The sequence below is a fragment of the Siniperca chuatsi genome, linkage group LG4, assembly GCF_020085105.1.
Source record: "Siniperca chuatsi isolate FFG_IHB_CAS linkage group LG4, ASM2008510v1, whole genome shotgun sequence".
NCBI classification, from domain to species: Eukaryota; Metazoa; Chordata; class Actinopteri; order Centrarchiformes; family Sinipercidae; genus Siniperca; species Siniperca chuatsi.
The window spans coordinates 16,210,301-16,225,286 of NC_058045.1; the positions used below are offsets into that span (position 1 = coordinate 16,210,301).

At 38.0% G+C, this 14,986-nt stretch overlaps 1 protein-coding gene across 7 annotated transcripts; it reads left to right on the forward strand.

Moving 5' to 3' along the window:
• Positions 1-570: 570 nt before the first annotated feature.
• kras (v-Ki-ras2 Kirsten rat sarcoma viral oncogene homolog) lies at positions 571-12,601 on the forward strand. 7 transcript variants are annotated; one of them, XM_044193244.1, is made up of 7 exons: positions 845-1,191; positions 2,605-2,665; positions 3,305-3,422; positions 4,386-4,564; positions 5,316-5,475; positions 7,213-7,337; positions 10,100-10,170. In XM_044193244.1, the coding sequence occupies exons 3-6, from the start codon at positions 3,312-3,314 to the stop codon at positions 7,330-7,332; spliced, it is 570 nt and encodes a 189-aa protein (XP_044049179.1). In that variant the 5' UTR covers positions 845-1,191; positions 2,605-2,665; positions 3,305-3,311; the 3' UTR covers positions 7,333-7,337; positions 10,100-10,170. The 7 variants fall into 7 exon arrangements, with proteins under 7 accessions (XP_044049181.1, XP_044049179.1, XP_044049178.1 ...); XM_044193246.1 differs by lacking the exons at positions 845-1,191; positions 2,605-2,665 and adding an exon at positions 571-590; XM_044193243.1 differs by lacking the exon at positions 2,605-2,665 and having other exon boundaries at positions 849-1,191.
• The last annotated feature ends 2,385 nt before the right edge of the window (positions 12,602-14,986 follow it).

The following is a 14,986-nucleotide window of genomic DNA, read 5'->3' on the forward strand; positions in this document are numbered from 1 at the left end:
GTAGGCCTCTCCAAATTTTAACAGTAATTAAAACAACACTGAAAGTAAAATTGGCCTTCACCTCTTTTTTGAAATTAACAAACAGCTTGGAGAACTGCCAGACAAGAAGCCACTAGTGACATCTAGCGTGTCTGTTATATGAAGTGAAAATAGTGTATCGTCTTTTTTTTGTATTTCATGCTCTTTTATACCTCTCGTTTTTCCTGAATTATTGCTATAGGCGATTAGATATCATGGACAGTGTCCGTCTAATATTAATTGTAGGGTTAGTGTGTATTTTAAAAGAGACATTCCCTCGAACTCGTAGTGAAATAACTGTGTATCTACCAGGTGTTTAACACGTTAGATTAATGTATGCCTTCGTTTTGGGTCGGTGTTTTGTTACGAGCCTTGCATGTGTGTATGCACATAGAGTGCGCAGGAGGCAGCCTAGTGAACACTTTGGAAAACTGACAAGGGATTGCCAAATCATTTCCTTGCCTGGGAATGACGTTCCTCCAGCACAATTCAGTTATATTTAGAGCCTATATATAGTGGAGTCGCCCCCTAGGCTTTGTTGACTCTGCAGCAGGCAGCAGTAGGAGATCACGGTACTGAAAGGAGACGTCCTGAAACTGACACCATGTGACCTATATAGTTACAATATTGTTTGTGATCAGTAAGGCGTAAACGTGAAGTACTCTGTCTGGCGTCCAATGACATGTAATAAAAGAAATATAGTAACATTTGCACATAGACAACTTACATCACTAACAGAGGTAATCAGGGCATATATAAATCTACAGTTATAAATTAAACCCGTCTAAAACCCCAATAGTGTATTTACAGAGGACAAAAGAGAGGGTATTACTGCCCACACTGCGACACAAGAGGCGAGCGACATGCCCCAAACCGGTTGAAATCCCCAGCTATGCTTTCTGGGTAAAGTGCGCCCCGGTATCCGCCCATATTCGCTTTACGGAGGCCAACCTGAGCAGCTAGGCCGGACGGTGGATCAAATGGAAAGTTCAATCGATTAATTTGCCCACTTTTTTTTTGCATGTTCCCGTTTGCTTCTGAAACGAGGTAGACCGACTTAAATGCGGGCGTTTTGGTGTGAAATAGGAAATGCAGAGATCGTGTGAAACGAGAGGATTATCAGCTTGACTTATTTGGTCGCTACTTCGGACGCGGAACTCCACTCGCTAAAAGGTAAAACAAACGGATAATTCATACGTGTGTCGCTTTAGGGTTTGTTGCAACATCGCACTCCCTAAGTTCGTAAACAGGTCAGTGTGTCCGCTATGTAACGTTAACCACTGAACAATATTATTATAGTGGAGATATTCATTTTCGTTGTTAGTGCAAACTACGCCCATTTGTTAACCTAACGTCTGGCCCTGCAATGCAGACCTTTGGGCTAGCCTGTCAATGGCGGCTTCAAAATCTTCATCCTTACTCTTTGAATGAATGGTACCGAGTTTGTCCGAGCAAACGGTGCAGACAATACTGCATTAATGAATTCCTTTTGTAAATTACGTTAGGTTAGCTCATAGGGGCTAGTAAACTTGCTTTTGAGGCTGTGGGCGAGCTCCAGTGCTAAGCTAGCTAACAGCCCAGCAGCCTGGTTATTTAAACACAGTGCTCAGAGGTTTTCACACAACCAATCTGGCAACCCTGCGGGCACAGAGGAGTGGATGTAAATCAAATTAATTTCGACTTTTAAGCCTGCTCTAGGTGTTGTTGCCTGCTTAAACACAACGCAGGGGCTTTCATTGAAAAGTGGTGAGGCCTGTTTTAACCTCGGCTAATTCACATAGGTGACAAACTGTTCCAAAGTAGCCTAATATTTATATGGCTGCTTACCAGTCGCCCATTTCTCAATTCACCGTGTTGGTGAATCTCTTGGTGTGGTATTGTTTGAAAAATGTAGTTTGGCATTGGTATAACCCTGTTCCTGTTGTCAGTGATTTAATAAATAAAAAGGTGAATACACAATACCATCCAGATGGTATCAACATAAGGCAAACAACGATTATGACTGGCATAATCATATTTCCAGGAAATCATTTTTCCTTTTTAAATACCACAGGATCATAACTTTACCACAGTTTGATGCAACACACTGTAGCATACTCTGTGAATATTTCATGGTGTTTTAACTCGACCGCAACACAAATGAGGGTTAGAAAACTGAGTTTACTCTTTATTGAATCATCAATAAGCTGCATCCCTCCATTACATCCTTGTTTGTTGCAGAATAGACTTGACAGCTAACTGCACATGTACTACGATCAGTCATTCAAAGGCACTTTCACTAACTAATAAGCTGTATTTTTACAGGCTTGGCAGGCCTGTGACATGTGACAGACAACTTTAAGTGTTGCTGGAATGGTCTGACATTATCAGTAGTGTTATCTGCTCAGGTAAAGATAAGACGGTTTCCTAGTGGACAGAACAGCCTCACTGTAATATGTGTAAATCACAGACTGAGTTGGGCGTAACATGTGGCTGATCATTTCATGGAGCATTTTAAAGTGTTACCAACACTAATGCATAGTAAAAGTATACCTTTTGTTGGCCAAATACCTATAAAACCACATTCTCGTTTTTTTGTTTGTCTAGAAAAGCCAATGATATTCAGTGGAACTCCTCCCTGACTGCAGGCCGTGCAGAGCTGTGAGCAGTATGTACTGTAACTTCTGTAAAGGCCAGCTGCCACTATTGATGGGTGCTGCTCCACAAAGCAGTCAGACAGCAGAGAGCCTTCCAGTTGCTTGTCAGTTTTGGAGCCTTAATGTAATGTCATAGATTTCTTCCTGGGGTTAGTTTCTGTTCTGTGTCTGCTACTCAGAAAATACCACTGAATGTGTTGCTGGATTAAGACATTTAATTACATATACAGGGTATTCATAACTGATTGTTTGTGATATGAAGCCTGCTATTTTTGTCTCACAGAAACAGTTTTAATTTAATTAATTTTTAAAAACGGGTTCATCAACATTTGATTTAATTTTCAGGGCTGATAATGATTTAATATGGCAACTATTCCTGAATTCAGTAGCAGTCACTTAGAAGTGATGTTGATACACTGACATTTTCTCAGTCGGCCTATTCTGAGGACGCAGATTTCCCAGCGAGCAGACAGCGTGTCAGACAGAAATGAAGAGCAACAAATGGAGCTAGTTGACAAAATCTGAGAAATACACTTCTAAACTTTTCCTTTTAAGCCTTTGATGGTGCCCCGGATGAATTGATGCTGTGCCGATTGACTGTCTGTGTCTGTGGAAATCTCGGAGTATAATGTCCTTTTTTGGTCCTACAGGTGAATCATGACAGAATATAAGCTGGTAGTGGTGGGAGCTGGAGGCGTTGGCAAGAGCGCACTTACTATTCAGCTCATCCAGAATCACTTTGTGGATGAATATGACCCCACCATTGAGGTAAAGAAACTTTGTTTGTGTGTGTGTGCATGTATGTGTGAATGTGTGTGTGCACTCAAGTCCATGACTGTATCCATGGTTTTGTGTGTATTTTGGTATGGGGGGCAGAACAAGGAGAAACTCCTCTTAAAAAGGAGTTGCAGCAGGTTCTTCTGGTTTAAGTCTTAAAAAGACACCAAACAGGTTTTTAATAACTTTCCACGCATGTTTGCCTGCTTGCTTTCTCAGGGGGCCAACCTACGCTGAGTGAACACCGTTTCACTATAATTTCAATCAATTATTGATGTGCAGTTGCAGGTTGGAACTCCACTATAGATTATTTGAATACAAGATAACATCTGAAACAATAGCTGTTCACTGGAGCAGACAGTAATTATTTGTGTTGGATCAGAGTGGGTGTTACCATCAGTGTGATGGAAAGCTGGACTGCTTTGGCACAGTGGAAATTAGGACCTCATTATAAAAGTGCCCTGCTACAGCTAGAATAGGGCAATAATTAAATGCAGTCCTGTGGCGCCTTTCAACAAAATCATGTCAATACAATCATATAATGATGAAACAATGTAAACAATTCTGTTTGAATTAATAATAAAAAATGCTCATTATACTACATACCTTTTTTGAACATGTATGTTTTGCTTATGTTATGTATAAATATCTACATTTCTTATGATTATTGTGATATTAATTGTTATTCTAATCACCTAGTCATTAATGGAACTAAGGATTATTAAAAAATATGTTGAATCTCAGAAAATCATGCACATTCTTAAAAATTGTTGCACTCTGTTATACTGTAGATGTTTAAAATGCATTTATAATAACCTTAAGTATAAAGAAAATGAATAATTCTTTAATTGTGCCATCCACAACCATCTCATTATTTTTATTAAGCTGCTATTTGGATCCTCAGCCCACTTCATCCCAGAGTTCTGATCGCTCTCTGACCTCTTCCTCTTCCAGGACTCCTACAGAAAGCAGGTAGTGATTGACGGAGAGACGTGTCTGCTTGACATCCTGGACACTGCAGGTCAGGAGGAGTACAGCGCCATGAGGGATCAGTACATGAGGACAGGGGAGGGCTTCCTCTGTGTCTTTGCCATCAACAACACCAAGTCCTTCGAGGACATTCACCACTATAGGTGAGCTAGGAGATTAAATGTCTGCAGTCTTTGGACCCAGTGTTAAGGCAGTGTTTTTAATCATAGTTAAAAGGGATACCATTTCGGGGTGTAAGGTGCTGACCATGTAATTGCAATATCTCTGGTTTGAGTCCCGCTGGGAACCTTTTGTTGCATGTCACCACAATTTAATTAAGAATTTATATGTAGTGGTTTGATTGTTACATCCCATGCCACTTCACTTCTTGCACCATGGAGTTTATGGCTTATGACCTTTTGATTAGTGTGAAGGTGGCTTTTTGACATGCACAATTTTGGAAAGTGTAACGTAGAGTTGAGTGATAATTAAGTATCATCCTTCATTGCATCTCCATGTACTTTTATTGTGACTCTTATTATTTATTTAAACATGAGAACTCTGACCTACAATATATCAACAAGTTTCACCTAAATCTGTCACAACATCAAAGTTTTAAATTCTTTATTATATAATATGTTTTTTGAAAAATAATGGGATTTTGTAGTAAAACACAAAAATTAAGATTTTTGACATACAGAAGTAGTTGCAATATGCACATATGTATAAATGGCCTAATGGGTTGCAGCATTGAGCAAAAGCCAATAATGACCATATTCTTGCTCTGATTTATGACCTTATTCTAGTTACTCTTAACAGATAAGTGTTTTAATTTCACATTAAGTAGCCATCACAGTATTACCTCAGTTGGATTAAAATCAAAATGAACTTTCTGTTGGGTCTGTCAATGTCCAGAGAACAGATTAAGCGGGTGAAGGACTCTGAGGACGTCCCAATGGTGTTGGTTGGGAACAAGTGTGACCTCCCGTCCCGGACAGTGGACACCAAGCAGGCTCAGGACTTAGCACGCAGCTACGGCATTCCCTTTATTGAGACCTCAGCCAAAACCAGACAGGTGAGAGTCCAGCCAGAGATGGCCACACCCTCAAGACTCAAACAGTTTAACTTTTCAATCTGTCACTGAACTGCTCGAGTATTCCTCTGCAGGTCTGTAGAGCATGTTGGATGATGAGAAGTTGCATGTGGTCTTAGGGGTATTGGCTTGATGGACACAGCAGTCCTACAAATTTCACTCTTGAAAACAAATTTTGTTATTCCAGAGAGATTAAGCTCATAAAAATTTTGATAAGTGTCCTCGCTAAGGCTTAATAATCTTGACACTTGGATCACAAGAAAAGTTAAAGTCTTGAGTCATGTGGTGCTGTTGATTTTGTCACATTCAGTGGCTGTAATGGTCTCCTTTTTATAATAACGTTGCTTGGAAATGTCTCGAGCAATGTGCTGCGCATCGTTAAATCCTCTTTGGTTAATTGAATTTATTTTTTTATGGGTGATAATGTAATCAGTGCATGCTACTTTGTCATGGATATATGAAATTACATCATAATTAGGGCCATCTGCAAAGGATCCTGCATTATGAATAATCAGCAAATCAGTAAATGTGTGTCAAGGAGTCTGCATGAAAGGACAAACTCTCGGTAAATACTCAGGTGTGTGGATTAATGATTCTGCTTACTGGTTACTGTGACTGGGTGTTGGAAGATTTGCCGTGGCTCAGTCGCATCAAATGGTGTGTGTTGTAAGCATGGCCTTAGGTGGCTGACTGGCTGACGCAGTGATCTTTAAACACACCCTTTCTTGGCCTCTCTGACCTGGGGTGAATCACGGCTCCTTCCGGTGCGGGGAAATTAATGACACAATGATTCATTTCTTACAGCTCTGTTCACCTATTTCCTACCTGAGCGTACCAATAATTCACTATTCTCACGGTGCTGCTGCTGTTGGACCAGCAACGGTCGTCTACATTCAAAGCCACCCAGTGTTTCCCAAATCTCGGTGTCATCCGACTTCTCTTGAAAATCTCCCACATACAGTATAATGCACAATCAAAATATGCTCCTAATGCATGCACTTCTCCTTTATATTAGGCTGGACGGTTAAAGTGATACTCCACCCTCATCTTTTTAGTGTCACTCACCCACTGTAGGCTTAAATAGTGGCTGTTTTTTAAAGTGTACAACTTGTTTTTTAGTTCAGTTTAAATGGATTCCAGTGATGACACTTTCATGATGAAAATTAAGTATCAAAATTCTCAAACCACTCCTGCACCATAATCCACCTCTTCATTGTCCATGTGTGTGGTCAGTATGTTCCAAACAATTATTGTGTTGCCAAAATACTGCTAAATACCCTGCTTCTGCCAGAGCTTCAAAGAAGGCAAAAGCGTTGAACAGAAACTGTATTATTTAGCTGCATTTGGGCAAAATTATGATTGTTTGGAAAATACTGAGTGGGAAATCTTTTAAGGATGCTTGATGCTTTTTTTTTTTTTTTTCTTCCATGAAAACCGTCCCCATTGGAATTCAATCTAGCCACAGCCCCTCTTCGTTGAGAGAGAGGAAACCACAAATCTTTTCAAGCCTACATGAGATGAGTGTTCGGTATTCACAAGATTGATTTTGGGTGGAGTATCAGTTTATGTAGATAAGGCTGGTCAGACATTGCTGTTAGACCCACCTGAAAACATTGGTCTGCTTTGCTCCTTTGTATCTGTAAGCTGTAACACATGCACCCATACAGTATGTCCTCCTGTATTCCTCAACATTGAGGGACGTTGTGTCTCACACTGCAGAGGGTGGAAGACGCCTTTTACACTCTGGTACGGGAGATCAGGCTGTACCGGCTCAATAAGCTCAGCAAGGAAGAAAAGACTCCGCGCTGTGTCAAGCTTAAAAAGTGTGTTGTGATGTGAAAGGGGTAAGTGTATGCTGCCGCGAGCCCACCAGCTCTGTGTGTCTGTTTATGTGTGTGGGGATTGTGGAGAAGGCAATAGGAGGAGACACGCAAAGAGAGCTGGTGCTTCATGGGTTCTCAAAGCTAACCTGCTGGTTTTACTGGGGCTGTGGTGAAGCTCTAACAGGAGGCTGAAACAGCTGATGATTTCTTCCCTTTTCAGTGTCTTTGTGTATCATGGCTAATTATTATCTAAGGCTGTTTTCACACTGGGTTTGTTTACTTGAGTAAAGTTTGATTGCCCTCCTCCCGCTAACCTCGCTGGTCTGCTTTCACACTTGTCTACTTTTGTTCCGATCCAGGTGTACGTTTGCGTAATTTTTTCCTCACCAAGGTGCAGGCGTTTACCCTAATTTCTACAAGGAAATGATGATGGTGTGCAAGAAAAATGGAAACTGATGTACAGACAGAGCCACATGAGTAAAGTATTTAAAGTAACACAACCATCTGAATGGGCTGAAAAAAATGTAAAAAACAAACAAAACAAAAACAAGCCCTCTACTCTACTACTCTACTGGGGGAACAAAGTGACATGACATCAATCCGGGGTTATTTTCTGCTCATACACCAGTGAGCTATTTTATCTAAACTCTTTTGTTGGTAAAAATAAAATAAAAATACCATTGAAACTCATAGTTCTTCCTTTGGGAACACACGTTCTGACTGCACACAAGCCATTCTACAGCTGGCCTAGAGCCAGTCAGACCACCTCCTTCAGGTTGACTCGGCAAAGGATTCTTGATCTGCACTCCTGTTCAGAAAAAGCGTTCATATTATCAAATCTCCAGGCGAATTGTTCCTGGACTCGGACGAAACTACCAGTGTGAAAGCGTCCTAATCTGCTGAAATCAACATGAAGGAAGGGGTATGGGCTGGTGAGCCAACATTTGTAATCAAAGGAGATTATGGTGAATCTGGCACCAAATCATGTGCTGAAATGTTTCCAAGGAGGACGTGGTCTAAGAAACTGGCAGATAATATTGTGAACAAAAATTGTGTGTGTATTTGTGGGTGAGAGTTTTTCTTGCAGTCACAAATCCCTTAGTCTTTATTCTTTCCTTTCCTGCTGTCTCTGTCACAACCTGAAGTGACCTCAGGCTCTCTACTCTGCTGCTCCTTGCAGATTCATCATCACATTTACTGCACCATACAAACTAGTTCTAGTACTCGTGTACTTGCCTCAGTGTGGCATAAACAGACACTAGCTGCATTCACATGGAGCCTTTTATCCAGTAATAATCAGAATAGGATCTCAGCAAGAATATAAAAGCCTCATTTAAACACTTCAGTCAGAATAAATTGGCTCATTCAAAAAAAAAAATCATTCAGTTTGAAACGGTGATTTAAACCTCTTTTTATGTGTTTCAGATTGCTTTTGATTTTCGGGATATCACACAATTCTTGACTTAAATCAAAGCTGTTCACCTGAGGAAGACCTGTCACTCTTTTTATTTGTTGCTTATGAGAGTTTTATACCACTTTTCTGAGTGTTGCATCTTTCCCAGGGGAACCATCCTCAAATTGTTTGTTTATTAGTTTTAGGAAGGTAAACAGAAGGCTTGCCTTCTGCTCAGTAACTCTGTTAGTAGAATATTTTTTTTTTAAAACTGTTGCCTCAGTACAAACCCACAGCAGTAAACCAGTTTTGGTGCCAAGCACTCGATGCAGGTCCATCTTTTTTTCTTTTCTTTTTTAACAGTTTGCTTGTGTAGGCAGCCTGCGCATAGACTATTGCAAATGTAAACAGGTCAACTTGTTCTGTCATTTTATTTAGCAGCCATTTAAACACGTTGTGGGAGTTGTACATTGGATTGATTACATTCAGAGGGAAAGAAATGGTCTCATTTAACTGCAGCTACTGTCTGTGTTGTCACTGCTGACGTTTACACTGAAATACATGACATTACAGTTCTGTTTGAGTTGTACTTTATTCAGCTGTCTCACATAGCCTGAACTGGACTGATGAATTTATCTGCCTGATGATGATAACAACAACAACTTTATTTATATATTACCTTTTTATAAAAAAAGTTACAAGGTGCTTTACAATAAAAACATAATAAAAAAATAAGATCCAGAGCTTAAGATATAGACATGATAAAATAATTGCAACAAATACCATTTAGATTAAGAAATGATATGATATGATAAAAGTGAGTCTTAAGAAGAGATTTAAAGGAGGACACTGTGTTTGCCTACCTGAGATCTCCAGGCAGGGAGTTCCACAGCTGAGGGTCACTAAAGGTGACCGATAGCGTCTAATGTGTGTCAGGCTGATGTACACTGTACAGCTTTAGTTTAAACTGATGTAAAATGGACTTTGACATTATCCAAGATTATTCTTTGAGATTCAAGTTTAATTTCTGGCTTTGAATTGGAAAAAATAATAAATATTTATTAATCATTATCAAATAATAAAATTAAATGTTTGGGATAATACTGAGTTTTGTTTCTTTGGCAGTGGAGCAAGTCAAGGCTACACATCAGTTTGATATTAAAGATCGGATTTTAATCTGTTCCAATTATTCTTTAGAGTGGATTGCCCTTTAAATTCAGCAGTCTTTAAAATTTCACCTCAGAATCAAAGAACATTGTCAATCCTTTAAATGTTGTCAGGATGTATAATTGTTTGTTTTTTATTTTTGTGTAGATGATTATTGGTATTCTGGTATGAAAATAATAACCTGTAACTCTAATAATGCATTGTTTTTATTATTTTTTTCCAGGGCGTTGATGATGCCTTTTACACGTTAGTGCGAGAAATCCGGAAGCATAAGGAGAAGATGAGCAAGGAGGGCAAAAAGAAGAAAAAGAAGTCCAAGACAAAGTGTACACTTATGTGAATAATCACCCCTTTTCAAGACAGACAAAAAAAAAGAACTATGTTGAACAGTTAAAGTAATACATTTTGTACATTACACTAAATTATTAGCCTCTTTCTCAATACCCACCATACTGAATACTAAACCTGACCTGATTTTTCTGCCTTTCTGTTATTTGCTACCTGGACACCAATAAGCTTTATTTTCAATTTAGTGCCAGTTGCCCACATGTGTTGGTCCAACAGCCTGTTTGATTTTATAGGATGATGTTGATTTGGATAATTTTATATAACTGCAGAGCTGTGAACTAAATACATCACAACTCATGTTTGACAAATTATTCATTAACAACTTTTAAAGTTTCCCCCCACCCGTTTGCTTAAAAGGTCATGACCTGCAAACATTCTTAATGCCCTTTTAAGTATGGGATGCCAAAGAATGAATTTTCATTTTGATTCTCGTAGACAAAACCGTTTTGAAGAAAGGACCAACATTCAGCCAGATGAGATCCAAATGTCCCAGCCACTGTGTAATGTCCCCATCTCTAATGACCTCTAGATATGACTTAGTTATGTCACTGATATAAGTATGCATGCAAAGTCCTTCTCTTCTCTGAATGTTTTAACACCCCAATTAGATTTTAATTAATTTGCAATATGTCACTGCTTTGTACTGTGTGGGGAGTGATTTCTTGCCTACATGAGAAGTTTGCTTTTTTTGTTGTTTCTTTTTGCATGCATTGTGTCCTAGATGACATGCGTATTTAAAAACTGCCTCTGGTTGATACATTTAGCAGAACCAGCAGCGAGGAACTCTGACCCAAGCGGACATCAAACAGTCTAGTTTTTCAGGTTTAAATAAAGGAATCAGTACTTGCTGTGAGAAAATAGATTAATTACAAATTCAAAGATCCAGATTATTACCAGTTTTGTGATAAGTAAATGGGATAGCAGCCAGGTTTTGTGTCGGCCAGAGTCATTTTATGTTACAGGGATTCATGCCTCATCAAAATCTAATGTCGATCAGCTTCTTTGACCTTACTGGTTTCCTGCTTTTCTTTACTGCAAGGCTTGACTGCAGGATTGTTTTTAATTCATCCTGACTAATCATTTCATTGCTATTTGTTACAAAACAATTAAAGAACTCTCCTGTCGTTCATATTTAAACAGTATGAGGACCCTTTATCAGCTCCTTATTCAATGTTTGTTAGGTTGGGTTTTAAATTTGAGGATTTGTGACTCTCTAGTAGCTGGCCATAGGGGTGTCATGCCTTGCACATTTTTCCTAAACTGTTGACTCTGTTCTCTTGTGACTGGTTAGAAAGCAGAATGCAGCTTTTAAGCAGATTTCAGGAATATTTCTCTTGGTGTGGTGTCACAGAGGTTGTTCAAAATGTTGTCCAAATGGATTTTCAGATTCTTCCTTTTATGGAGCTTTTGAAAGAGTTTTTGGATTAATTTCCTAAAGTGTTGAAATTGTTTGGTGGGCTTGCCTTTCAACAGAAATTATTGTCCAGCAAAATAATTTGTCATTTTCTCTCACAAAGTTAGTTTATCGTAGTGACGTAACTGGAACTGATGCTTGTAAATGAGGCAGTAATTGCCATAAAATTGTTTTGTTTTTTTGTTTTTTAGAGACAATTGTCTGAATTTATTTTTAAAAAGTCCTAGTTTCTTTCCCAGGTCAACCCATATTTCACCTTTTTTCCATCGTATTTACAAGCCGTTCCACTGGGGATTTTTATTTGCCTTTTTATGTTTGCATTAGGTGCTACATTTAGATGGTAGAAAGAGCCGAGACAACATTTACTTTGTCCTGTGCGTGCTCAAGAAATACACAAAATGCTGTTCTAGGGGAGCAACATTATTGACACAGAAAATCCAGACATGATACATTTTGCTTTCAGGATTAATGAATTTTGACCCAGTTTATTATGACGACCTTTTTTTTCATGAAGTAGACAAAACTGTTAATGCAATTTTAATTATAGAACCCTCTTGTTAACAATACTGTTTCAAAAGTAGTTTTACTGAAATGTTTAAAATGTTCCTCTTCCTTTTTATTGCGTGCCAACAGCTGATTTGTGATATGTATCATTTATACCTGGATCATATTTTAACAACCTTTGTATAGTTGTGATACTGAAAGGTGCATATTTTGTAAATTGTGCTTCATTTCGTTGGTGTGTCTAAATGAATGTTGCTTAAATGGAGTTTCACTCCGCTCTGTGTATGTGACTAGAGAGTGTGACTGGGTCCAGGTCTAGGGAAGTGAATGAATGACCACTTTACAACACACCTGTTGTGGGCAGTGTAGAGTGGTGATCTGATCTCAAATGAGTCTATTTTTTGCCATGAATCTCACCACTCCTATTTAATGTGTAATAAAGAACAAAGTAAAGAGGAACTTAGCTGTGTCCGTCTTTCTTAAAGAAAGTCTTTTGCTTCTAATTATCTTTTAAAACAGTGACAATCACATCATGGTTCCCCAGCAGGTGGCACTGCTCACTCACTTTGGCAGTTCTGATTCTCTAAGACCACAAAATGTATGATGGGGCTGTTCTCCAGCTACCCAAACTCCCAGAAAAGAGTGAACCTAGATTTAGCTTTTACCTTTTCCAAAATAAACCAGGACTAAATACGTTTTTCATTTGAGAGAGAAAGGGGAGAAAAAAAAAAGATTGTTTTAAAATGCATGGGCAGTCACTTTTGGTAAGAAGAAATTATTTCATGCATTATCAAGTTGATTATCTTTGGGGTTTAAAGGAAATCAATCATGTGAATTTTCAAAAGTAACAGTTTAATTTCACGGGGATAACAGTGGACATATTAAAAGTTAGTTTTTTGAGGCTTATTATAATAAGCAAATAAAGTAAATAAATCACACTTACTGTCTCACAAAAGAAGAAGAAACACATTGTGGAATATAAAAAGTACTTTATTACTGAGGTGTTAAAATCCTTTAATTACTATAATTTAAGTTTGTAACAGCTTAAATTCCATGAAAATTAAACCCAATTAACCAATATGTCATAAATGTTTTGGCATGCTGCAGCAGAACAAATAGGACAAAACCCATTCAAATAAATAAAACTAATTACCAATTTAAACATTTTATACAAAATGATCACCTAAAAGCAACAGTGATCTAGAGATGTTGCACCATAAAAAAGTAATCAGCTGTATTCAGATATGCTGTATGTTAAATGCATTCATGGAAGTGTAACTTTAGCTAAGTGCATCATTTTCATAATAATCTTTGTTTGTATGCAAAAGCCGTTTCTTAAATATTTGCAGCTGATGGAGAAAAATTGTGATATTTGTCCTGAAATGTTGCACCACAAATGACAATGAGACAAAATAAAGTAAAACTGAGTTTACAGGTGGCAGATCATTCAGAACTGTCTTTAAATGCAGATAATAAATCAGAAACTGTCTAGATCTGTAGAGTTATATAGACAATATGGAACATTCAAAATAAAAGCCCATTAGCAGCTGATTTTGCAAAAAATTACCCTGGGTATTAAGGGAATATTTGTATTATGACATTGTGCAACTGTAATTATATGCAGCATTGCTTTATGTTATTGTCCAAGCACCTTGTGTCTTTCTTTGGAATAATGTGTGTTTACAGTACAGGTTCAACATGATGAACTGTTTATGTTGACACAAGTTCAATGTAGCATATTACACCTTATTAGCTGGATTTATCAATTAGATTTTTAGTTAACACCAATAGCCATAAAGTGCAAACATGATCAATATTAGCTAAGTCAGCTAAAAAGCCAATGTACAAACAACTCTAACAGACATAAAAGAGTACGGTCTGATGCAGTGAGCCGACATAAACCTGCATCTGCTGTTGTTCTGAATGGGTCAACATGCATTATCTGACCTGGCTTCATGACCCTGCTTTTGAACCAGGACTAACACAGGTCTGAAACTGCTCCAACTTGGTATGAAATGGTAAATACTGTATGTCTGTAATGATAAGAGTATACTATAGGATTATTTGGGGATTATTTTAATGTTACTATAGATATTTGCTGCAACAGCTGGTCCTCTGAGCCCTAAATTCTACTCTACTCAATTGACCTGAGCATGACTGTAGAATTTAACTTGAATTTCCCATTTTGAATGAAGTGATATTGACAACTTTGTTAAACCAATGAGTTTATTCAAGATCTGGTTTACTTTGGTTTAAAAGTGATGTGTAGTGTTACTACAGTTGCACAGGTCAAACACAGGTTTAGTATGTGAAAATAGTACATGTGAGAACATTTAAGGTTTTGTCCCTTTGGAATAAAACTCATGCCAAGAATCATATTGAATGTCAGGACATGCTGTTTTTTTAACCTACAATCAACCATAGCACTGCTTGTTAGGGGCATTAAAGAACAATTCAAGGATCATTTAGATTTTTGCTTTTGTATTTTTAAGTTTTTCCATTTCTTTAATTCTGACTGTTCTTGTCTGTGACTGCCATGGTTTCAATTTATTTTGCAAAACTTCTCAGCCTCATTTTCTGATGCTCAGTATTAAACAACTCCAGAGACGTTTAATTCTGCCAGCTAATCCATAACTTTGAATGAGAAGCCAAGAGTGTTTTGCAAAGTAGCATCAGAATACTAATATCAGGCTATAAACTTGAAAGAAGTTCTGTTCATATTAATGTGCAAATTCTTGCTTCTTTTTTTCTGCATGTAGACAAATATACAAACTTCCTCTGGGGCATTATTTTTTGTCCAATTTTTTATTTTATTTTTCTCTCTAAAATGAAATGTGCAACTGC

What these genes read in the sequence shown, in the direction of transcription:
- kras (XM_044193246.1), top strand. Translation starts at nt 3,312, where the DNA reads ATGACAGAATATAAGCTGGTAGTGGTGGGAGCTGGAGGCGTTGGCAAG. An exon ending in AATATGACCCCACCATTGAG is followed by an intron (nt 3,423 to 4,385) that starts GTAAAGAAACTT and finishes TTCCTCTTCCAG; the next exon opens with GACTCCTACAGAAAGCAGGT. An exon ending in GAGGACATTCACCACTATAG is followed by an intron (nt 4,565 to 5,315) that starts GTGAGCTAGGAG and finishes GTCAATGTCCAG; the next exon opens with AGAACAGATTAAGCGGGTGA.